Genomic DNA, 26,052 nt, shown 5'->3' with positions numbered 1-26,052 from the left:
TCAAAACCTCTAAACTATGCAAAGACTGTAACAGTGTTTCATGATGTAGAAGCACTAATCACAGAAGCTACTCCAGTCATGCAGCTGAATACTCAGATGAAACTGAAAAATTGGTGAATGCCTGAGGTCCCACAGTGATTTCAATTCGTGTTTTGCAGGTATATATAGTTTCTTTTGTTTTCTCTGTTATAACTGCAAGTTATATAATAAATAAATAATAAATAATATAATAAATAGACTGACTTCATAGAAAAATGTCATTTTGAAGCCCTTTCGTCTCCTGAGGCCAGGCCAAATGGCCCTCTTGGCCCCCATTCTGGTAGGGCCTCCTAGGGGAGGAGCGTCAATTCCATGACTCACCTGCATGAACCACGCCAGAGAAACTGCTCAACTTTGCCGGAGGACTGGGCAATGCCCACCAGACATGCATATGGATTAAGAGTAAGAAATCCAATCACAGGGGCCCAAGATTTCCTTCATAAATTTTCACTGCAAGCAACCAGGACAGAGAAGACTGAAGATCCCAACAAAGAGAACTGAACCTGTTTTCAAGAGTGAAATTTGCAGTATCCAGGAGGGTAAAAAAAACCTTCTTGATCTAGTTGTGGCCTAGTCTATTAGGGTTGAGAGTTTAGAGTATATATTTGTATTTTTTTCTTTTGATAACTACTCTTTTTGTCTAATACTTATAGTCACTTATATCCTACCTTTGTAATCAAACTTTTTACTGTTTATCTTTACCAATGAGTTTGTATGAAGTATGAGACAAATCTGCTCAGGTTTATAAAAGCTGATGTACATACACTTTCCATTGATGAAGTGGTGAACCAATTAATAAATTAGAGGATATATTCCTGAGTTACAGTGCTGGGCACTATAAAGGATTAGCTGGTGCCTTTCTCTGTGATTCATGGGTGGCTCTGGGTACATTCAGGCAATCTAGCTGGGAGTGTTGGGTCCACATGCAGTTTTTTGGTATAACAACAGCATCTGGAGGGGTTGCTCTCAGTCACTGGCAAGGCATTATCAGACACTCCCCAGGCTGGAACAATTAGGGGGCCACAGCAGTACCACAGTTCCAGGCTGTACCCTGGGGATCTCATCACCAGCAGTTCAGCCCATTCTGAATGGTCTTGTTTTGTGGAGGGGCTGTGTGATGCCAAGGGATAAGCAGACTGTTCTTTTGAAAAGCTGAAGGAAGGAGAGTCATGAGTGTTTGGCAAGTAGGAATGTAACCTCATCTTCTTCAGAAACGGCCATAACATGGAAAATATTGGTGGTCGGATATAAAGAAAGGAGAAGAGGAATGTAGAAAGGAATAGTCTGAGCAAGTAACATGAGTTACTATGGCTGCAGTTCCCAATCAGAATTCAGAAAAGATCCAGCTGGGCTTTCATCACTGAGACGTAAACCATAAGCAGGCCCCAACACACAGGCAAGTTCATTCTTGTGCAGGGGTAGCCTGGGACAACAAAACTGGCTACATTAGCATCTTGCCAAATGTAGTTTACATGAAATGGAGAAGATTATAGGCAGTCAAGCTATTTTTAAATGGCATGTGTTCCCCCAGGCTCCTGGGATCAACTTTACATCTTGGGATCTGCCATCTCCACAGGCAGCATTAAAACTAACGATGTAGAGATGTCTGGCCTGAATGGGTGTGTCTAGACTACAGGGTTTTGTCGACAAAAGTGCACTTTTGTCGACAAAACTATACCTGCGTCTACATTGCCACTGAGTTCTGTTGACATAATGTCGACAGAACTCAGCAGTTTGTCAATGGCTGTAAACCTCATCTACAAGGAATAACGCCTTTTGTTAACAGAGTTCTGTCGACAGAAGGCATTATTGCATCTACACTGTCCTTGGCATCTACACTCAGGTCGACAAAGCGGCTTGCTTTGTCGACAGAACTGGATGTAGTCTAGACGCTCTTTGTCGACAGAAGCTTTGTCGACAGTATCTATCGACAAAACTTCTGTCAACAAAAGCCTGTACTCTAGTCATACCCTATTTGATCAATGGAAGCCACTCAGCAAACCTGTTTCCAGAAGGCATTGGAGAATTATCAGTGCCTTAAAATGTCCTTTCTCCTATGCCTATAAACCTTCCTGGAAATACAGATTTCACTTTAATGCACTCTAATATTTCAGTGCCCCACACTAAAAGTGATCCTAGTACTACAGACTTAACCAAGGACACCTCCAATTAGAGCTGCACCACTGGATCTTCCTCTAGCTATAATCCTGCTGACCTTTGACTGCTTTGGGAACAATTACATCCAGTTCTCTCCAGTCAGATGTCAGATTGATGACAGAGTTGCAAATGGAAAGAATTGTTGATGAATTGATTCCAGAAATAAGCAGGTGGCATGATACTCACACTCTCGGAAAGACAAACCATCTAACGCGAGAGCGCCAAATTGATCCTTAATCAACTTCAGCAGTTATTCCAGGGGTGAACTGGGCTCACTATTTCTAACTCACCCATCTGGTTACCATTTATCACAAAGATACTGATTTTCCAGTGCTGGCTTCTGAATTGGGCTGGAAGTGCCTGGTCACGTCTGTCACAGAGTTCTGGCTATTGTCCAGAGCATAAATGATACTAAAGTTGGTTTAAATACAAGCTGTTCCCCACCTCCCTACATCCCACCCAATACTTTATCTGTTATCATTCCCCTGAATCTATGTTCCTTCAAACATATTTCAATGTCTCAATTTTTACAGGCAAGTTTAATTCAAGTGCTTTACTAATATCCAGGTATTTCCAGCTACTGTTTTCTGTGGCTCCTCATTTTGTGCTTTGTGTGATCAAGTCTCTCCAGAACCATGTTTATAAATAAAAACATGCCATATTTATTACTTACTGTTCCAGTATCCTCTAGAGATGCAACTACCTTGAGACATTTAGCCAATTCTCCCACCTACCTAGTTGCTGGACCATCTCATCAAAACTAGCAAAAGTGGGCAACTGACCACTTACATTTTTACCAATCTATCTTCTAAACCTGGTCAGAGTAAGTCTAATTAATATGGTAGCAAAACCACTGGGTGACTAGTCTATACTAGTACCCCTACTATTTCAAACACTGGTGGAGTTGCACAAAGCTAGAGAAAAGTTGAAAGAACTCTCTTACATTCTCAGTGCAAACTAGGCTCTCTGCTCAGACTCTTGCTATAATTGTATTAAGGGACTGAAACTGCTATTGTTTGCAGTTACCAAGATGACTTTTTTCTCCTTGTGTTCCACATGCTGTTTGTTTTTTAAATTCTTGGTTTCCTCCCCAGTTCTTTTTTCATTGATTCAGCAAGATAGTTGAGTCCCTTTGCACCCTGAGATACAGGTTATTCAAAGTATTTGCTTTATATGTGTTCATATTCCAAGTACTCTCTTCGCTGCTTTTCATCAAGTCACAGTTCAAGACTCACAACTCTATCTAAACCTCTCCTTTATTGGAGCCAGATTTAAAACAATTTAGTTCTCTCAGCTACTTTAGAATCACCATTAATTTCACCTTTCCCCATTGACTGTTTTTTCCCTCTACTATTTTCACCTTCAGTTGTTACACCTATTTTTGTGTGTTCCATGTGCACAAGGCCCACATGGGGCAAGGGTAAATTCAAGGCTCTGAGAACTTTTGTTTGGTTGCTTGGAAATAACCTATATTAGTGCACTGGAAAGTAATCTAGTGACACCAAACAAAGGGAAACAAGATACATTTCATTCCATCACTGATGGATACTAGATTAAAGTTAGGGACTCTATGAATCAGTCTATCCTAAAGTCTCTCACCTTGACAGTTAGCTATGACAATACAGCAGCATTTGCGTTATTAAATGCAGACTTCGTCATGACTCTTGGGGTTACTTTCATCAGCTGATTTTTTAAATAATGTTTCGTGAACCTACACTAGCTGCTTATTGTTCGCATTCTTCTCTCAGCAGCATTGTGGCCTGCTGTGTATTAGAAGAGTGCTTTTTAGGAGTGCACAATTTTCTCCTACACTGGCAGATTTTAATATTTCCTCCCAGTGCTCTTTACTTGTTAGATTTCTTCATTTTCCACAACTTACTGTCTTGCAATCTCACTTGTACTACTGTGTTCAGCAAATCCAAAGAACATCTTCAGACTTTTTGATTTCCTCGTGTTTCTCTCCCTTCCTGAAATCCACAGACATCCATGCACAACTCCTGTGAAGTGGGGAAAAATTATCATCTCTGTTTTACTGATGGGGAACAGATGCTCAAGAGAGGTAAGCCATATACCAGAGCTGGGAGTTGAATGCAATATTTCCTGCACCCCCAAACCTGGGTGAAACCGTTCCCAAATTCAGAGTCACTCATATACACACCATAACAGAGAAAGACCATTTTCAAATAATTTATTAGGAATTTAAAACTGAAAATCTGGAAAAAGGGTTACAGGTGTAGAGAGAACAAACATTGGAGTGTAATAACTTACTGGCTTCAAAACATGGTTTTATTTCTTTTTTAAAAAAATGCCCACTCTCAAACCAGAGCCCCAGCCTCTGGGCAGCAGCAACACCGGCTAGAGAGTGAATCATAGCCCAGTGGCAATACAGTGGAGCTGGGAGGTGTGTGGAGCGGGCACAGAAGCAGCTCGGCGCATGTACCAAGAGGGAAGAAAGCGCTGTCTGCAGACCCAAATTTGAAGTATACAGAATAAAAATAAACCTAATAAAATGCAGCTCTTCTTTCATTAGGAAATATTAAAAAAAACACAGACATACAGACTCTTGTCTCGGTAACAAAAATTATTGCTTTGTGTTTTCAGTACTAACCCATTAAGTACCTCTTACTAAACAGAACTCTCCAAAAGTATAGCTTGGTCAGGCATGGCCCATGCTGCTGGCTTCAGGGGTAGCCACAAGGCTGCAAGGGAAGCAGAAGGGATGAAGGGGTCCATGTGGACACTACAGCCCCTCCCCCCAAACCTCTCACTTACTGGGGGTCATTTTGGAAGAAGAAAGGGGATGATTTTTAAAACTTAAGATGAAGCTGCATTATTTCCCTGGGAAAAGTGTTGGGCTGCATCTTAATGAAAGGCTTAATCACCCCACCCTTAACACGGTCTTTGGTTCACTTGAAACAAATCCAGACCCAAACATGCCCCTTAAATTCCTCCTTGAGGCAACCCCACAGCAGAGGCTACTTGTTAACAAGGGCTTGGGCAGCCTCAGGAGATGGGACCATATAATCAGTTTACAGAACTGAGGACAAACTCCCACAGATTCCAGGACACAGAGGAAAGCAAATGGGAAGCTGTGATTCTAGAATTCATAGATCCCTGAGAAGCCCTTTTCTCACCTTTCCCCCATCGATCACCACCCCTAGTGCTTTTTTCTTCCTAATTAAAAAAAAAAAAAAAAAAAAAAAAGACTTTCCCCACACAATGCTGCGCCCTTCAGGGAAGGACCATCCCATCTCCCTGACAGTGAGCCCTTCCTAATGCCCTTAGCCCTAGAGGATGATCTCCTTCCCCACCATCTCAACACAAGCAATACTACTTGGAGAGTCAATCCTTTCAGAGTAATGAAGACAGACAGGCAGTAAGCCCTTTGCCTAGCCAAACTAGATGCTGGCACTTAGGAAGCTTACTGGTGCAGTCTGTACATCAAACAAGTGGAAGCAGCTTTAACCCACTCAGCAAAATAGCCGATGGCTGGTAAGTTTCATTCCCCTCTTCCCCCCACTTCACATCAGAGGTCTTAAAATCTTACAGTAAAAGGTGTACAAAAAAAGGAGTTCTGTCAAGGTTCTGCTGGAGAATATTGCTCGCACTGAGGTGCCAGGTTCAAGAACCTGGAGCTGCTCCTTGAAGTCAGGCAGCAGCCAGGTTCACCTCACAATATTTACATATTATACACGAGGAAAAAGAAAACCCCACGTAAAACTAAAATCTAGGAAAACAAAAATACTTTCAGCTGTAAGGGTAGTGTTTTTACTTAGCAAAATATACATTTGTTTTGTTCTGAAGCGGTGCCCCACCTTTTCAGATCCTTGGACTTCACGCATTTGAAAGCCTCACATTTACAAAACAATTAAAAATGTTTAAAAAAAAAAAGAAATGCGTCAGTTCTGCTCAGGCTTCTTTTTCTCTCTCTGCGTCTCTCTTCCCTTCAGAACTGCATTCATATCACATACTGTCCTTTTAAAATGTTGACAACAGAGCTGAAAAGATTCAAAACAATTTCAAAGCCAAATAAAAATACGCGTCATTAAAAACTACCTAACACGATCACAAAAAGCCAATTCATAAAATATGTCTACCAGCTCAGGAAAGAGCAAACAATGGAAAGGAGGGTCACCCCCTCTCCCAAAAAAATAGATAAAAAAATAAAATAAAAAATAAAACTACCAGCTAATAAAATAAATAAAGAAGAATCGGGCTGGGGGAGGGAGAAGCGTAAACCATCGGTGGTTAGTAAGAAAGCGAGATGATCTCCATGGGTTCAGTCCAGTGTGGTCTGTTCAATGGGAGAGATCAGGTCAGATCAGCAGGAGCCTGGCAGCCAGCCGGCAGTGTGCAGTTTTTTTCAGTAAAAAGGAAACCTTGGCTCATTTCCCAAGGCTCACCAGATCCTCCAGCCTGCTGTCCTTGGTTAGGTCACTGGGGAATCTGCAGAAGACCAGCAGAGATGGAGAGTACAGAGGGGTAAAAGGAGACAAACCAACAAACACTAACAACTTTTCATTTTTTGGTCATATCTGACACAGCCACAGGTGTTACACAAACTTCCCCCAACACAGGCTTGTGCTGGCACCTGGGCATTAGCATGAAGATCACACTTGACTGGCAGTGAACTGGAGCATAGTGCAACTGCCCCTATTTTTAACCTGAGGGTGTGGGCCAAAGGGACAAGCCCCTGCATCGAGATGCAGCCTGGCTTCTTGGGTCAAGGAGAACTGTATGCTAAAGTCCATAGGCTTCCTGCATCAAACTTCTGTATTAAAAATGAGGCTTATTACATGCTGCAAACTGAACTCAAGCTATCCCTGGTTAAAGAGAGGCAGTCACACCATCCCGGCAGAAACATCTGCCCTACTCATTAGTCACATTTCCATTTTTAAGCTACCAAATTTCTGTCACTTTTGAGGCGTGCACCAGGATCCTCCAACAGCTTCTGCACTGCTGGCACTGCACGTAGGGTTTTCCCCTCTCCCACTTGGGTGTGGAAGCCTCTTTTCTCTCCACAGACCACCTCCATGGAGAGGAAACACCACTCCAGAGATGCAGCACACTCAGCAGCAGAGAGATGTGGAGAGTTAGTGGCATGCAGGGGAATGCAAAGGGTGGGAGGGACATGTCCTTCCAGAGAGTGGCATTGCGAGAGCTCACCTTCCCTTAAGATTCTGGCCAGTTGTGTATGTCTATTTCCCATCTCCATCAACTCCCTGATTTCCTATTAGGTCTCCATACTATCTCCTCCATTCCAACCTAATGCTCCCCCTTCTCCCTGCCAGCACTGAGCACAGCCTTCTGGCCTCAGAGGCCTGTCCTCCTTGCCCTCACCTTCAGATGACGTCCCTGAATATCAGCCTAACTAACAGGAAACTCAGTGTTGCTGAATAAAATCCCCTCCTTTGGAGGCTCAAGACAGGCCAATCCCATAGCTTCACTCCCCTCATGCCTCTCCCAAAACCTCCTGTTAAACATCTTACCTCCTGCCTCCTTGGTCGCTAGCTTCAGTGGTACCCATTGGTAAAAGCTGTTGCAATCAAGGGACCCTACAGAGAAAGGATTCAAATCCCCTGATTAGACAAACCAAAGGAAAAGGGTTGAGTTTGAGAGTGTGATTTATCCATCCTTCCCTCCCCACACAGGCATTGATTGGGATATTGGTCAACTCCCTGAAGGTACTATTCCTAAAGACACTGTGACCTCCTTTAGATAGCTGACTGGAATCAGGTGCTTCCCACCCCCACCCGAAGAGCTCTCAGCACAGTGAGATTTACAGAGTGATATGGCCCTCATGCTATCTCCCACTCAGTGGAAACATGCACTCACTAGACAGTCTCTTCAGAGTTTCCTAATATCCCCTCCAGAGTCATATGGAATCCCCAGGCATCTCCCAGCTGTAGCCCCACATTCTATAGGAAAACATGTAGTTAGCAGATATTTGCTCTGCACTCTCCCCCTCCCTACCCAGCCATTTATTATTCCTGGGGATCCATGTGCATTCTACCCTGGGAAGTTTGTGGGTTTCATTCTGACAGTGAGGATGGTTGTGGTCTTTCTGAATACGTAGGGTGGTCAGTTCAGTCATGGCCAAGTGTTGGGAAAGCTGTTGCCATGACTCAGAAGTCTCATCTTTGAGGTGCCAGTTCCATCCCGGCAGAAAAACGTAGCTGTCATGATCAGGCTATGGTCAGAGTGAGATAATAGGCCCTTGGGTAGTTTGGGCCAGTTCTGTGGAGGGTTTGGAAGATTGGGACCAAGACCTAGCACTTGACTTGGTGTTCATCAGGGAAGCAGTGTTGAAAGCAGAACTGATATGCATGCAGCAGACTGCTGAGTAAGCTGAGTAGGCTGCTGCATTAGTAACCATTGTGGCCTTTTTAAAGTTAGTGTTTTTAAGCTTACGAACAGTATATTGCAGTAACCAAGCCTTGAGGTTGCCTGTAGCCATTATGGTTTGGATATTCAGAGCTGTAGAAATCACCATTCCAATTTCATGACTGATACACACCCCACCTCCTTCAACTCTCCCAACCTCAACAGCTGATGTGAAACACTCACCCCTAAGCTGTGGCCAAAGCCAGTACTCGGAGCTGGACTTGCAGCACTGATGTAACTGCTGACCCCTGAATCCTGACTGGCTGCTCCATAAAGTTCTGCCATTGGCCCAGGACTCGTTGTACCCAGAAACCCACCAGTGCGGCTTGGAGTAGAACCTAAGGGAGGAAGCAAAACTATATGGTGAAGATCCAAAAAATGCAACCCCGTCCCACCCCCCTCCTGTAGCCCAATGCAAACCTCGGTCAGGTTGCTTCACCAAGTAGGAAAGTGGCAGTTACCTGTCCCTCGCACTACTGCTGCTGCAGCTGCGGCCGCCGCCATTGGTCCATACGCAGTAAGGGGAATTGCTGAAAGAGAAGGAACAGGTATCTCATAGTGGCACCAGGGCAGCTCCCTTAGCAGACATCTTCATTTCCCTCTAGGAAAGAGAGCTGCCAAAAAGATGCATTAGCTTGGCATATGTTACCTACTGTACTCGGGGTGGAGCACACAGCCCAGCATTTACAAGGCAGTTTTCATTTAGGAAAGTCCTTAAGCAACTGAGCTGACCAATTCCAGACACAGGAAACTTTTGCTCAGGAGTCAAAAACAGCATTATCATGGGTGGCACTGTTGAACCACATACCAGCTCAGACAAGTGACGAGAATCCTACAGCAGGGTGAATGGGAATTTAGGATGGCCAATGGCATTTGGCCCCGAGCCTAATCGCTAATACCAATTCGGTGGATTTTGGATGGCCACATCCAGAAGACTACAACTTCAACGCTCACCATCCTTTAGTCATGCTGGGGCACAGCATGCTTCTCTGGCACCTTTCACCTGCAATGGTTCAATACTGACAACTTCCTCCACCTCAGTAAACACACTGCTGCAGACATGCAATCCTCTCTACTCTCCCAGCTCTAATGTCAATTGCAAACCCCCTCCCTGGCCCAGTCTAGAAGAGCATGAAACACGTGCCTGGTGGTGCAGAAGCCGGAAGAGGCCTAATTAAGACAGGGAGGCTGAACTTATTTGTAGCAAATGTAGTCTACATTTCTAGTGCCATGAGCTTCTAGACCTGAAGCCACAACTACTCTGTACTGTTTTTGCTGCCCCTAACATGACTAGGTCAGTGTTTCATGTGCTAATGCAAAATCCACTGAGCAAATCAATTGAGTTAAAGGGCTGAAATCCAGACTAGTTCAGGAGGCAACCTTTAGTAGCAGCCTTTGTCTGGGTTCAGGTGTACATCATATCAGGGTTTAGATTTGGGTTAGTAGCTTATCACAGTTCTTCAGCAAATGTAAACAGAAAGCTACCAGTATTTTCCTCCCTAAGATGCTATTTGGTGAGTAAAGGGCTGGTCATCTCCATTTCTCTATCCCATTACTGCTCTAAAAAGTTAACAAGTATCTGAGTTAATCAACATTGGCTATGCTGGGAGAGGAAGCTGGTTTTGCTCAGAAAGAATGCAGTTTCCTCGTTAGGAAAAAATATCCTCCTTTATTTATCTAGTTAGAAACCAGACTTCTGCCTTGCCTCCCCCCTTCATCAACTCTCTTCACACAGAACCTGAGACTCTCAGAGTAACACCCTTGTTTCAATGCCACTCAATACACCCTGCTAGTGTTCAACATTTATAGAGCCCTGTTCAACCAGAAAGTTCCTGAAGCACTTCACAATCTACTGGCCTGGTCCTGCATGTCCTCCGTTCTCACAGATGTCTCAGCTGGAGCTGTGGGAGCACACACCTCGTGAGAGCTGGCCCAAGACATGCACATGAATCAGAGCACCCACCACTGACAACAGGCTGCCCAGTGACTGTTTAACAGAGGCATTCCTCACTTCCCTGCTGTGCACTATCTCCAGTTGAAACTCGGGGGAATCTAGGGACAGAGGTTGTAATTACCCAACAGGGCAGTTAGCCAGGGCACCAGCATTAATAGTTCACTGCTGGGAAAGGTACCAGTGTCTCTGTAGTGAGCACCAGTGAGCAGGACTTCTGGTTTAATGCTCCTCCAGAAGCATAGAGCCTCCTTGCTGGGGCACTCGTACTATGGGGACTGAGAGGGTAGAGCAGCATTTACTGAGCTGTCACCTCTACTCATCTGTTTCATTCTAGGAAGCCCCCTATTTGAATATAGATCCAGGCCAACCCTTCTCAGTTTGAGAACTGACAGGATCACAGCCACAGGTGGAATTTCAGAGGCTCATTCAAACTATCTATGTGGCTCCAGAGGTTCCCTCCCCACGTCCCTTTGAGTACAATAATTACTCGTTTAACACGTGCCCACTTAACACGTTTTTGCAATAGCACAATTTTTTTTTTTAGGGAACATTTTTCAAATAACGTGACCATCCCCAAAATAACACGAAAATAATCAAGTAGTGGACTACTTCGCGCAGCTGTATACGTTGGTGAAAACATTGGTAATACACATGAGCGGATGAATTCACGTGGTCACAGCACTCCTCCACTCACTCACGTGTTTATCTTTGTGTTTTAACAAACTGCAGCGACTTGTGTTGCTAGAGATCTAATGTTGACGTTGACGACCCAGCACCAACAAAAAATTGACTTTGCCACCACCATCTGAAACGCAACCCCCACCTTTTCCATTATTTTTAATGGGAAAATTGACCCCGCATAACACATTTTCGCTTAGCACAAACATTTTCAGAAACACATGAATATAGTGTTAAATGAGGAATTACTGTACTTTGTTTTAACAACGTCCACGTTCTTTGACATGCAAATGCTATGAGTCAGCATTACTCTGAACCACTGGAAAATGCCCCTTCCAACCCTCCCCAAACCCAGCTAGCAATGCTCCCAGAGAATAAGTTCCTCAGAGAAGTCTGCATCCTCATTACAGACAAATCCAGCCCTTGAAGAAACAGCTGGCATCAAGGAAGTGTCAGAGTGAAAGGATGTTATGGAAGATGAGATGGTACATAGGCAATAGGCCTACCAACAGCTAGACAAAGCTACTTTTCTAAGACAAATACTGTGCATTCTACAAAGCTTGTGGTCATGGAAGGAAGATTCTATGGGAAAAGCAGCACCAAGAATACACAGTACACAAACTCAGAGGCCTGAGGAGCTGGGAGAAAAAGCAGGTGTTGATACTTTTGGAAAAGAGTCCTAACAAGTTCTTGCAGAAATCCATCCCCCCACTTCTATTACATTGTGTTCAACCACCACTACTGAGTGTAGCTGAGAGCTCCACCACACTCAGTGTTTCTATATCATTTCCATCTTAGATAACCTGAGACTTAGGCAGCTGTGAACTTCACCACTCCCAGTGGTGAAATATAATTCCCTACACTAATTCCCAGCATCAAAGTAGCTGCAAGCTCCCCCAGCTCCAGTGCTCTGTACTACAACTCCTCAGGCTGGGACTAGAGTTTGGATTTCTGAGAATTCACCTTGCTAGCAAGAAGTCTGCATAAATGATTTAGAGATTAACACTTGGCTATGGAGTGAAGACAGGGAAGGTAACAGCAGCAGCTCAGAAGCTAGAGAATCTGGGAATTCAAGCTTACTTGTCCTCATCATACATGACTTGCATCTCTCATCTGCTCCTGCGGGATATATATGGTTAGTCCCCTCTCCACCCCTCACCCCCAGACTCTGCTTTTGATGTTGCTAGTGCAGATGGAAGAGGAAATGAGGAATGTTTCCAGTCTCACTGCGCCAACCTATGAGGCAGCAACACCACTGGAATAACCCAAAACCCCTTCTCCCCTTCCAGCTTGTGAGTTTTAGGAAATCAGTGGGACTGACCTGTGAGCTCGGGGAGGACGGGGGCACTCGGGAGAGGGGTCCGCTCTACACGGAATTCTAAAAACGAAATGTAAGACAACTTAGGAACTTGTTAAAACTCCCCCGAGAGGGATCTGGCAGAGAGACAGCAGAACTGGGACTTTCTGGGCAGAGCCCAAGGCCAGACAGAGTTGGACAAAGTGACTGCAGCCTCTGGCCTTGGACTCATTTTAAATGAATTTCAAGTTGCTGCAAAGTGCTAGATTGACTGCGCTGGAGACTGAAAGCCTCTGCTTACCCCAGAACAGGAACAGCACACACAGGGGCAGTGGAAGCTTTCCTTACACTGCGCCCAGCCCATATGCCTCATCTTTGCATTGGAGGGAACATCTATAGGGCTGAAAAGGGAGCTGTCTGTTTGGCATAGCCAATCCTTGATCTTTCAACTGGCACTGAGCTGGTGGTGACTGTGACAAGAACACCTGGTTCACTAGGACTGAGACCCAGTGACTGGATTCACACAGACAACCAGACAGCAACTTTCAGTCACCATCAGTGTAGGCTGGATTCAGATTATCAGCATAGAGGTGAAAGCTGCCCAGAGCCTGTTGCCAGTCTCCTAACGTGGGGCCTTTCTACACAATCCATTGGGGGCTGGGGACAGAGGGGGGCAGGGGATAGAGTTGCCACTTGTCCTGAGAACAGCAGGGCAGTCTTTTATAGGGTGGCGCTGCATTCCACTCTGCTTGTGCAGGAAGGGGAGGGAGAGCAGGTGGCCCGCAGGAAGCTCAGAGCAGCTGCAGCATTCATCAGGGTCCAGGCAGCAATGATCTTCTCTGGGCTTCAACATGAGGCATGGGGTAGGAATTTACACATAGGCAATGGTTTGAAGAGGGGTTTGCTGGGGCTCTATGAGATCTGGGATACAGCTCATGGCATTTCCGACTCTCACATTTAGGGAACGTCAAGCCCATTTCATGCCAGCAGGGTTCATGTCCTGTACTCTGTTTTCAGAAAGGTGGCGACTCTGGGAGAGACACAGACACAGAGGCAGCAAGACAGGCAAAACTGCAAGGGCCCTTCTGTATAACAGCAGCCCCGCAGAGGAGCCTAGCAGAGAGGGGGCAGTGCATGAACCTAGGACTTTTCCTGTCATAGGAGTGAGAGGATAACAGCAGCAGGCATTCACATGGTGGCAGCCTCCTTTCTAACTAGCCAGTTCCCAGTGATTCCAGGCCTCCTCCCCCTCCCATCTTCACAGATTGAGAGAAAGACCAAACTAGGGCAAGGGTAAAACAGGCAGAGTGGGTCACATGCCACGGGTTTCCCTTAGCATCAGGAGAAACTGGAGGAATGGGCAGGAAGAGGCACTTACCAGGAAACTGATAAGTGTAGCCAGGTGCAAGGCCTGTGTAACTCCGACTAGCGTAAGTGGCAGCTTGGAAACCTGGATAACCTGCCAGCAGAGAAAAGGGGATTGTTACACAAAACCCCACAATGCCACTTGCCAGCCCCAGTTCTGGGTGTTTTCTTATAGCCTGGACCAAAGAACTAGGAAAGAATCAAGCGACAGCAGCTGAACAACGCACATTTACGCACATGCAGTGTGTACAGTGCAGGAATTGCAGGAAGAATTTTAATGGAATTTAAAAACATTGCCTTGGTGTGCTTCCAGACATTGTTACCCTGAAGGGCTCAGGTTGCAGATGACTATGTTCAAGCAAGAAAGAACCAAGACTGACTCTCAGACCCTAAAAGGAGTTAATTGGGCTGGAAATCAGGAGTGTGAGGGGAACCCACAGCTTTTCCCTTGTAACCTGAACACATCTGCTCTGAAGTCATGGAGAACAGGTCCCCACAATGCCACACACAGACGCTCCCTTGAGGAGCGTCCCACATTAAGTGGCTGGTTTGATTTGTGACCCGGAATGGTTGCATTCCCTACAGGACGGAAGTTAGTGTACAGATTGCACTGGATTCTCAGGGACATTTTTATCTCCTTTGAAAACCAGTGAGCCTGTTTATTGGGATGATATACAGAGAACACTCTGTGCCTGTGTATCTGAAGTCATTATGCTCTCCCTGCCAGCCAACCGGAGGACGATGACAAATGCTCTTTGGGGCTCTTGAAGCAAATATCCGTGGTAACAGTCTGACCTGGTATAGCAGTAATACACTTGGATGCAGAAAACTCAGCTTTTGGCTTAACTATGTTGCCTTTATTTGTGCCACACCATAGTGTACATCTTGCTCTATACATACTGTGTTAAATAAGTTACAAAGAGAAAGGAATTCCAACTACGAGTTAGAATTTCTCCCAGCTGCATTCCTGTTCTTTTTGTGACTCCAATTCTAGGACCATGCATCTAGAGTTCTAGTGTGCTGCCACCAGGTGGCGAACTGTGACCATAAATTAATCCCAACCCTCATCCCAGCATCAATGTGGCTTTTCAAAATGGGGTCTGATGTCATATTCCCATCTCTTCTTGAACAGCCTGAGCTACCTCCCCCATCAGAGCAGACCTTCCTTGCTGCTGCTGAGAGTGATGTGGGGCAAGGGGCTAGAGAGAAGGATGCTCTGTTGCAACGCTCACCCAGCATGCCAATCCCAAGCATGAAGGCATCCATCCCATAAGGCATCACTCGGGACCGCCCTCTTGCAGAGCCAGTGGGGGACATCACTTCCTTTGGCTGAGCTTTTTTACATTCCACCTGCCACAAAAGAGAAAGTATTGGGCCTCAGCCTGGACTTGCACAGCATTTGCTCTGAGCACAAAGAGTCCTGCAGGCCAAAAGGACAGTCGTATTGCATTAAAATGCTATGCTTGCTCTGTCCCATACACCATTCCCAACCCTTACTCCCACCCTGCCGCCACTAACTCTGCTCACACAGCCTCCTCTGCACAGATGCTCTGCCCCCAGCATGTTTGGAGCAATTAAGACAGGAAGTTCTTCCACTGCTTCTGTCCTTGCCTTTCTCCATGACTTTTGGCAAGGCACCCTTGGAGTCTCAGTGTCCTCAAGGCACCTGCCTCTCAGAGGTGGGAAGAGGTTTAGGTAAAACTAGCACAGTACTCAGGGGCCACAAAATTACAATTCCCAGTTATGGTTCAACTACACTTCCTTCTGGGCGTCAACAGCAGCAGCTCTCCTTTTTGAGTAACTCCTCCCTACATCTGGGACAGTGATTTCAGGGGTTCCATCTGCTTCTTAGCTGCCCTACTGCTTCTCCCTATCCCATTATTGGCTTTGCTCTTCATAGAATCAGAGAACTGGAAGGGACCTGAGAGTTCATCAAGTCCCGTCCCTGCACTCCTGGCAGGACCAAGTGCCATCTAGATCATCCCTGACAATGATGGAGATTCCACAACCTCTCCAGGCAATTTATTCCAGACCTTAACCATCCTGATAGTTAGGGAGTTTTTCCTCTAGTCCAATGTAAACTTCCCTTGCTGCAATTTAAGCCCACGGCACACTCACCATTTTGTTATTGATCTCATGGAAGTGGATTTCACACACCTTCTCCACAATATCTTCACTCTCAAATGTGACGAATCCAAACCCTGAAGAAAGGGAAACACTTCCTGTTCAGGGCAGAACTCTGAGAGATCAGTACCTGCCTCCTGCCTGTCCCACATGCCCAGGACAGGAGAAGGCAATTCAGAGGTTACCGGGGTGCGACAGTAGGGTCTTGGCAATATTTCCCCTTCTCTGACTCCAGCAAGTCCTGCACGTGTGCAGCAGTCATATGAGGAGCAGGGAAATCAATGTCCTCTCCCAGATGTTCCTCTCCTCCCAGCTCCATTTTGCTGTCTTCTCCCTTCATTAAAGCCCACACCACTTGTTGCTGATGGATTTATTCTAAGCAGCTTTGCTATTTTTGTAAGACAAACTGAATGGTTTCATGACGGATACCACAATAACGGGTTCCAAACTGGATCCAATCCAGCAGACATATATATGAACAAAACTGGTGCCTACCAATGCCTGTTCACTATCAAAATGAAGTTGGTGGGTCTCAGTCCAGTCCCCAAAAGAAAAGCACCCCCATACCAAAAGGGGATACTCAGTAAGTCATCTTCAAAGTCCTATCTGTACATTCACTAGTCTTTACAGCCCTGTGTATGACAGGCAAGTATCAGCGTCATTATTTCTGGGACGAAAATCAAGGCAAGGAAAGGTTATGTGATTCAATCAAGTTCACCAGTATCTGAGGAAGGATGAGAACTTGGAACTTCTTGACTCCTGGCTCTATGCTCAAAGAACATCCCTAACTGTGATCTGTCTTGTCAAAGGGCTGACGACTCTGGAGCTCAAACTTTCTTTTTGTGACCTGGGTGGCCCTTTTAGAGGAAGAGCTAAGGCACGGCAGCGAGGGACTTGGAGTCAGTTTGCACTGCAGCTGCCCCAGCCGTGGCTAGATGGCTTTCTGACTACAGGGCTGCTTAATCAACTTCACCAGAACCAAAAACAGTTAAACACAAACACTCATATTTCTGTATGTTCTAAGCTGGACTGAAAGAAATGTCTCTTTCTGTGAGCTGCTCCTTGCTCTCAAAGTAGGCATGTATACAGCCCCATCACAAGCTGTTTCTGGGTGCCTTCCTACACTGAAGCCAAGAGGCTGCCAATCCCAGATCAGATTATTGATCCATCTAGCCTAGTACCATGCCTTAAGCATGATGGCTTAGAAGAAGGTAGTCCTTCCTATCTCTTCTGTATGTCTCTACATAATAGCATAAGAATAGCCATGCTAGTCCATGCTAGCCATCTGGTCCAATATTCTGTCTTCCAACATGGCTGGCGCAGGTGCTGCATAGAGAACGAACAGCACATGGCAATTACTGAGTGATCCATCCTCAGTCACTAAGTCCCAGCATCTGGCAGCTGGAGATTTAGCGACACCGAGAACGTGGGTTTGTGTCCCTGACAATCTTGGCTAATAGCCATTGATGGACCTATTCTTTATGAACATATCTAATTCTTTTTTGAACCCCATTATATTTTAACTTTCACAGCTTCCCTTGTCAGTCAATGAGTTTCACAGGTTCATTGTGCCTGGTGTGAATTATTTCTTTATATTTATTTTAAACATTTGATGCCTATTAATTTCAGTGCATGACTCCTGCTTCTTGAACTACATGAAGGGGTAAATAACACTTCCTTATTCACTTTCTCCATACCACCCATGATTTTATAGACCTCTGTTATACTCCCCCTTATGTCTGGTTTACACTAAGACCTTGTCCAAAAAACCACCTCCCCCAAGTTCGAATTGGAAAGTGGTGCACCCATATTACCAAGGCTGTATTCCAGAATAAGGGGCTGCAGAACTGGAACTCTGTACTCCTGCTTTTCATGAGGAATAACGCTAATTCTGCACTTGTAAGTCTGAAATAACGTTCGTATGGATGCTCCAGTGCTGCTAATTCAAACAAATTGGCTTCTGGGAGGCCTCCTGCATCTCACCAGTGTGCTTCCAAGGTAATGTGTCCACGTTAACAGAGCTTGTCTTGGACTAATTTCAATACAGGCAGTCCCCGACTTACGCGGATCTGACTTATGTCGGATCCGCAGTTATGAACGGGGCTTTTCTCGCCCTGAAGGACGCGGGCGGCGGGACTGCCCAGACACGCCGCAGTCCCACCACCCGCGTCCTGCCGGGGCCCCCAGCAGACCAGGGAAACGCGGAGCAAAGCCGCGGAGGATGCGGGCGGGACCGCGGCGCATCTCGGCGGTCCGCCGCCCGCATCTCCCTGGTCTGCTGGGTCCTCCCCCCCCCCCCCCCCCCCAGCAGACCAGGGAGACGCGGAGCAAAGCTGCGGAGGACGTGGACAGCGGGACCGCGGCACGTCTCGGCGGTCCCGCCGCCCGCATCTCCCTGGTCTGCTGGCGGGGGGGGCGCACAGCTAGGCTTTTCTCGCCGATGCCTGGGGTAGAGCAGCTGGGGCACTGCCGGGTTGGTCCTGCTCCTCGGCGCTACTGGACCAACCCGGCAGCACCCCAGCTGCTCTGCCCCAGGCGTCCCCAAGTCAGGCGACCCTGGAATCAGCCGCTGATCAGTTTCAGCAGCGGCTGACTTGGGGACACCTGGGGTAGAGCTTCTGGGGTGCTGTCGGGTTGGTATCCGTAGCGCTGAGGTGTGGCGCTGCGGGGACCTACCCGGCAGCGCCCCAGCTGCTCTGTCCCAGGCGTCCAGATTCAGCCGCTACTGAAACTGATCAGCGGCTGATTCCAGGAAGCCCAGGGCAGAGCAACTCTGCCTTGGGCTTCCTGTAGTCAGCCGCTGGTCAGTTTCAGCAGCGGCTGAATCTGGACGCCAGTTCCGACTTACATACAGATTCAACTTAAGAACAAACCTACAGTCCCTATCTTGTATGTAACCCGGGGACTGCCTGTACTCCCTCATAGTGAGGACACAGAGCTTCGAATATGTCAAATCAGGAGCGCAGAAGTAAAATTTAGTAAATTCAAAATTATCTCCCAGTGTCGACGTGGCCTTCGACATCTCTTTTCAAAGCTGAACAGCCCCTAGCTTTTAATATTTCCTAGTCTGTTTTTGTTGCCCTTTGCTATATCTTTTTCTAATTCTAATACATCTTTTTAAGATGGGGCATACAGACTCAATGTGTCAGAATGCCACGAATTTGTATGTAGTGGCATTATGATCTTTTCTGTTTTATTATTTTATTATTTTTCCTAATAATTCCTAATCTTGTTAGCTTTTTTGACTGCTGCTGCACACTGTTTTGAAAGAACTAACTACGACACCAAGATCTCTATCTTGAGTGGTAATAGCTAATTTAGACTACAACATTTAGTATGTATAGTTGGGATTATGTTTTCCAATGTGTGTCATTTTGCATTTGTCATCACTGAATTTCATCTGCCATTTTGTAACCTAGTCACTCAGTTTTGTGAGATCTCTTTGTGAATCTTTGGAGTCAATTTTGGAAGTCACAACAGTGAGTAATTCCGTACCAATTGCAAACTTTGGCACCTCACTGTTTCTCTCCTTTTTAGATAATTTAATAATATGTCAAATTGCACTGGTCGCAGCACAGACCTTTGGGAGGGACTCTGCTATATACCCTTTTCCATTGTGAAAATAAATTATCCATTCCTGCCCTCTCTTTTCCCTATCTTTTAGCCGGTTATGGCTTAACATGAGGATCCTCCTCCTTTTCTTATGACTGCTTTCTTTGCTCTAGCACTAATTCCTGTAGAGGGCAGAAGAGGAGGATCTGATGACTTATTATGAGGCTAGTCATCCCCCACCCTCACTCCCCAATTTGGCTGTAGTGGTACGTCTCTAAAACCAGACAAAAGAATCACTTGAAGAGTAAGAAAATGGGATACACTGGAGGTCACCCTGGACAGCAAGAGTGAGCATGTAAGTAAAGCTGGGAGGGAGAGCCACAAGCAGAAGGAGCTTCCTGTGGGAGTCCAAGGCAGACACCACTTAAGTGCTTTATTGCTGTACATGAACATGGGATTGGCCTAGCAAAGGGAGGAGAATGAAGGAGGCTTGCAGGACCCTGTAGTGGTGTCCTCCTGATGATGCACACCATCAGAATTGGCTGCCAATTCAAGGGCATGTGTACAAGAGAATCAGGCACCTCCAGAGCTGAGAATCTAACTCCTATGTGACCTGAAGAGCTTGAATACCAGGCTCTCGCTCTGTAACAGGACTCCACATATGGGAGTTGACAAAAAGGTGACATGGGAGCACAACTGGGCCTAGGGCTGAGGAAGGGGTCAGCGGCAGGCCCTCTTCTGGGGCTTGTGTCTGCTTCCCCAGGGTTCAGATTACTCAGGGGAAGGTAAGACGCACAGGACACACACAGATGACTGGAGCCATGTAGGTAGCTGCAGAGGGGAGGAGACTGCTTCCTCTCATATATCAGCTACTCAGCAAGTTTACAGCACAGGAAACCATCTGGACAAAAGCTCTCTGTGCTGCGAGGGACTCTGCAAAAGGATGCGGATGGCTAAGGGATGGGGTGATGGGAGGGGAGATAAAAAGCAGCTAAGACTGTAATGCCCTGCTGCTGGCCCCTGGATGCTAGCTCCCCTACATCCCCATCACCACAAGCACATGTGCGGCTCCTCATTACACAATCCCCTGCCAGCTCTCCCCAGCCACCCCCATGCTTCCAGGGGCCTGTCCTCACCTCGGTGTCGGTTGGTCGTCTTGTCAAACATCAGCATCGCATCATCCACCTGCAAGGGGCACAAAGGAGGAAAGGGCTCAGATGAGGTTATTACTGAGAAAGTGCTCTCTCTCTCTCCTTCTGGCCAGCCCAATGCCGAAGAGAAAGAAATTGCCCGCAAAGCGGAACCAGACACAAAATTAACTATTCGCGTACCTCTGGAAGGCCTCAACCGAACAGCTGGACAGGATTTGCCCCCCACATTAAAGCTTCCCCACTGTATGGAGGGCAGGGGCTCCCAGCTCGAGCTAACAGGACCATCTCCATCCACCCGTTAGGACACTAGAACAGGTTCTCACCAGCCATGCTCCTGTGGAGGGTGGGCCTTTTCCTTCCCTCTGAGCCTGGCAGTGCCCTGGCTACAGCCCCACAGAGGGGCATAAAGAACAAAACGTATTGTTGTGAAACCAGGGTCTCAAAAAGGAGAGCGAGCGAGTCTGGGTGCTCACACCAAAGCCTGAGAGGGGAGAAGGAACACAAGGCCTCACAGAAACAGAGAAAATGGAGGCCTCAGACAAGAGAGACTCTGCCTGGGTACTCTGGGAAACCACCCCTACCCCAAAGAAGCTTTCCTCTCAGTGAGGTTTCCCACTGCAGGAGGGTGTAATTAGAGCAAATATACAGGCAGTCCCCAGGTTACGTACAAGATAGGGACTGTAGGTTTGTTCTTAAGTTGAATCTGTATGTAAGTCGGAACTGGCGTCCAGATTCAGCCGCTGCTGAAACTGACCGCCAGTTCTGACTTACATACAGATTCAACTTAAGAACCCCAGGCTTCCCCAAGTCAGCTGCTGCTGAAACTGATCAGCAGCTGATTCCAGGAAGCCTGGTGCAGAGCAACTCTGCCTCAGGCTTCCTGTAGTCAGTGCTGGTCAGTTTCAGCAGCAGCTGACTTGGGGACGCCTGGGGCAGAGCAGCTGGGGTGCTGCTGGGTTGCTCCAGTAGCACCGCTCCTCGGCACTACTGGACCAACCCAGCAGCACCCCAGCTGCTCTGCCCCAGGCGTCCTGATTCAGCCACTGCTGAAACTGACCAGCAGCGGCTGAATCAGGACCTAGGGCAGAGCAGCTGGGGTGCTGCCGGGTTGGTCCAGTAGTGCCCAGAGCGGGCGCTGCAGGACCAATCGGCAGCGCCCCAGCTGCTCTGCTCCAGGGTCCAAAACAAAAGCCTGGTCTGCTGGGGGGGGCACACTAGCCGCGCCCCCCCCAGCAGACCAGGGACACGGGGAGCAGAGTCGCAGCGGCAGCGGGGTGCCGCGCCTCTGAGGCTTTGCTCTGGCAAAGCCTCAGAAGCGTGGGAACCCGCCCGGTGCCTCTGGTCTGCTGGAGACGGTCTCCAGCAGACCAGGGGCACCGGAGCAGCTTACGAACGGGGCTTTCTCGCCCCGGAGCTCGCAGGTAGCAATCCACTACCTCAACCTCCGGGGCGAGAAAGCTCCGTTCGTAAGTGCGGATCCGACATAAGTCGGATCCGCGTAAGTCGGGGACTGCCTGTACTGCAATGACTGAGCTACTGCTGCCTACTGAATAGGGGAGGGGAGGCAAACACCAGCCACTCCCCCCCCCAAACCCTGGGGCCACTCTTCCTCATCTGCTTCCTCCCCCAGCGCAACTTTCCTTCCCCTGCTTGTACTCTGCTGGGTATTTCCTTGTAGTGAAGCAAATCCGCGCAGCTCCAAGGTAGACCAAGCAGAGCTAAAAATGCACTCCAATCCCCGGTGCATAAACCACCATGTAAACCTGTCCCACTGACCTATGCTCCCCACTAATACCACTGCTTTAATCTGATTATGAAACTGGATGTGCAAGTGCTCAAAGGAAGGGCAACTGTGTCTGTCCAGCAGTGAGCCAGGGCCTATCGCCGCCTCAGTCAATGACAGCCAGGGCCTAGGCAGCCTACATTGCTAAGGAACAACTACTTCTCCCACCCCCACTTACCATTCCCTGTTTTCCTCCCCAGCCTCGTTCAGTGAAGGAGTCTGAGATGCTGTCTGCCCAGAAAGGCTCTGAAACCCAAAGAGCAAAAGGGGCAGAGCCCATCTCTGTCAGCAAACCCCAGCATGCAAAACCCAGGCTGGATTCACAGAGCTGGAATGAGATTGGGGTGTGGCTTGGAAGGAGGCCATTGCTAAACACCCTCCACAATGTCACATGAGAAGGGGGAACCCAAGTGACCACAGGATCCCGAAGAAAAGGGGTCACCACCAACATCAGTCAGTCTCAAAGAGCAGAGTAACATACAGAGAACTCAGCTACCATCCCAAGCCACAATGAAGCAAGGAAAGTGGGGCTTGAACTTTCTCAATCAGGCTCAATCTCAGGTTAGCAGGGACAAGACCCAAGAAACTCACTAGTGATCCAAGCTGAGTGGAATGGGGCCTAGCAGTTTAGACAGGAGATCTGACGAGCAACAGTCAGATGGTCCATACTACCTGCTCCTCTCTGCTCAGGCAGAGAGATGGGAGGGAGAGGAGTTGCCCAATGGTGGAAATGTGTTCCAGCTGCTCACTTACTTTATCTTGGTAGCCACTCCACTTTTTACAATGGTCTTCATTACTTGCAGAGCATGGAAAGCTCCCACAATTGGCAGATCCCACAGGTTACATGAGCCTAAGTGGTATGGTGCACTATATCACACTCCCTTCAGCAACTTCCTAAAAATCAGCAACTGCCTCCTTTGGACCCCAATCTCAGCAGCTCCCATCCCAAACAAAGCCTCATTGCCTGAAAGAGCAAGCAGTACTCCCCAAAAAAATAGCCAATCCCCTCTTGCGAAATCTAGTTCTCCAAAATCAGATTATCCACACTGCACCCCAAAATAAGCCCCTATTTACTCTTACAATCTGAAAACAACTGTTCTCTACATGAACACTGCAGCCTTGCCTCAAAATTCAGCCAACTCCCACACACTCTCAATAGGAACCCTAGGATCAAGCAAAATCCTGTTCCAGGACCACTTTAGACACCAGCGCAAATGCCTTTTTAAATCTTCAGTAAAAGTGTACACGAATGCACAGCAGTTCAAAATACAGCAAAATGGATTCCTCAGACTTTCACCTCTAGAGACCGAGTTACATCTTTCCAATGTAAAGAGGATAAGTTTGGGGAGCCCTGAATAACGTGGAAACTGACCCACAGTTCAGGACAGTTTTAAAAGTATTTTAGGAGAGGCTTAAACTGGAAGACCTGTGGGCTAGGATGAAGGTCAATTGGCAGCCTGAGCAGGTCAGGACTAGCTCAGCTAGGGTTACAAGTCATCAGGATTGCAGTGTACAGGACTGTCCCAGAATGAGATGACCACTTGCAATTCCCCAGCCCCTTAATCAAACTCCCTTGTAATCCTCCTGCTGTGTCAACAGCATCATGAAGAGTGATCAGGTGAGTATTGCCACAGTAACTCACAGGACACTTCAATAATCTGTGCTGACTCTGGTTCACGTTCTCAGCCTCACAACCCACTAACCCATACAACAAAAGGCAAGTGGATCTCATTGCAGGATATACTTTACTCCAGTAGCTCAGAGCAGACACAGTGCAGAAAGAGACTTTGCATGTCAAACAGCACCCTGACAGGGTTTCTCAAACTGTACAGCACAGGACTCAAACAATATCACCCTGTGGAGGTAGACAGATTATGGAAGCTAGAACAAAAACTTCTACAGGCAGAAAGAGCAAGAATTCAACCACAGAACCAAAAACTAAGCAATCCAGACAATATGGCAGAAATGCAGGGACACCTGGGTGGGACATGCCTATCCATGTACTCAGCTGCTACCTGCTGTCATTAAGCAGGGTCATGAGTTCAGGCAGGGGTTTACAAGCTGCGAGGGAGACACTCCTAGGAATGCCACGCCCCCAGCCTGTCGATGAGGCGAGCCAAGATTATCTGTCCCATTTCACAGAAATGGAGGCAGAGAGCAGCCAAGTGGCTTGTCCCAGATCAGTGGCGGGAATGGAATCCAGGGGATGCCTGAGCTTGTAGCTCCTGCAGAGCCAAAGGCCAGGCCGCTCCTCAGCCCTGAGCACATTCCCAGCAGCTCAGGCCTTTCCTAGCACCAGGCAGGCATTCAACTCACAAACGGCTAATGTGTGTCCTTAATAGGCTTCTGTGGCCATGGCAACACAGGGCAGGGGAGGCGGGATTAGCAGGGCCGGCTGGCCCCGGCTGCCAAGTTCATGTGGCCAAGCGCTAAGTGTGAGTGGCAGCCCTTAGCGGGCGGCTATTGTTGTGGCTGGCTGTTGGGTGCCTCTCTGGGTAGAGCCCCCACTGGGATCCCTGCCACTCCCCGGCCCATTCTCCTGAGCCTTTCTTCTCCAGGCTGCGCTAGCTTTGCCAACGCCGAGTTAGGCCTGAACAAAAGAGGCTGCTGGGGACAGCTTCTCTTGGGGCCTGATCACCATGGTAACCCTAGCCCCTCCAATCCCAGCTGCTGGATCAGATTAGTGTGAGCTCTAATGCTCTTCTGCAAAGCGCTCAGCACAGACACAAAGACACCATGCTGCGGCCAGTCGCCGGCCTCGCAGACCTGTGTGAGAGAGGGCCTGCACCCCTCCCCTAGACGCACACAAAAAGGCCTTTTAGTGCCACCTCTCTCACCTGGCGACGCCTGTGCACGCAGCGCTAGTGCAGTCTACACCTCACAGGGCAAACCCAGCACGCATCTATGCTCGTGCCCTATGCCTGACCTCCAAATGTGCCCCCCAAGATGGGGGCTGACAGAGCTGCTGCAGCAGCCCTGCCACCCATTTTTCAACACAAGCTTATCCTAAGAGGGAAGGCGCAATAAGCCACCCCAGCCTCTTTGCATCAAAGGGAAGAGGTGCACAAATCTCTCCCATCTCACAAAGAGTAAGCGGAGGAGGAAGAGGAGAACACAACTACCCCAGAATTCCCTCCCTCCAACAGGGTCATACAGAGGACAGAGCCACCTTGATTATTTTCCAGTCAGCAGGGTGCTGGGCAGTACAGGAGCAGAGTTTCCTCAGATCTTTCTTTCTTTTTTTCCTTTTTCTTTTTCTCTCTCTCACACACACCCACACACCCACCCACCCTAAGCCAAGCTAAAACTAACCAACACAGGCCACAGAAGGCTTTGTTGCCTTATTCTCTGTAAAACAAAATCCCATTAAAATTCAAACACACAAAAGGCACTGCCATGCGCAAGTGAAGCTGAGAATATAGTCTGTCCTCTCCCCCCCCCTCCCCAAAGCCATACATTATAAAATATTACAGTTAAGAATTTAGAGACTGGCAGCAAATTCTCAGCTAAGGCTCCAACACCAACATGAATCCTGTTCAAGTCCCCACTCCATACACAGGCCAGAAAC

At 47.5% G+C, this 26,052-nt stretch overlaps 1 protein-coding gene across 14 annotated transcripts in view; it reads right to left on the bottom strand.

The window, feature by feature from the left end:
• Positions 1-4,367: 4,367 nt before the first annotated feature.
• MSI1 (musashi RNA binding protein 1) overlaps positions 4,368-26,052 on the bottom strand; it is a 40,450-nt gene continuing 18,765 nt past the window's right edge. For 6 of the 14 annotated variants that reach the window (XM_089775141.1, XM_075898095.2, XM_075898089.2 and 3 more), the window contains 9 exons: positions 20,687-20,735; positions 15,993-16,075; positions 15,107-15,224; positions 13,888-13,968; positions 12,534-12,590; positions 9,042-9,110; positions 8,764-8,936; positions 7,686-7,751; positions 4,368-6,642 (listed from right to left, as the gene is read on the bottom strand). In XM_089775141.1, the coding sequence (XP_089631267.1) occupies positions 7,710-7,751; positions 8,764-8,936; positions 9,042-9,110; positions 12,534-12,590; positions 13,888-13,968; positions 15,107-15,224; positions 15,993-16,075; positions 20,687-20,735 (672 nt within the window). In that variant the 3' untranslated portion in view covers positions 4,368-6,642; positions 7,686-7,709. The remainder of the gene's footprint in view (positions 6,643-7,685; positions 7,752-8,763; positions 8,937-9,041; positions 9,111-12,533; positions 12,591-13,887; positions 13,969-15,106; positions 15,225-15,992; positions 16,076-20,686; positions 20,736-26,052) is intronic. The other 8 variants (XM_075898099.2, XM_075898097.2, XM_075898101.2 and 5 more) reach the window with 3 other exon arrangements.

Source organism: Pelodiscus sinensis, chromosome Z (assembly GCF_052426305.1).
Source record: "Pelodiscus sinensis isolate ZL-2025 chromosome Z, ASM5242630v1, whole genome shotgun sequence".
Lineage (NCBI taxonomy): Eukaryota > Metazoa > Chordata > Testudines > Trionychidae > Pelodiscus > Pelodiscus sinensis.
This window is presented reverse-complemented; position numbering and strand designations above follow the sequence as displayed.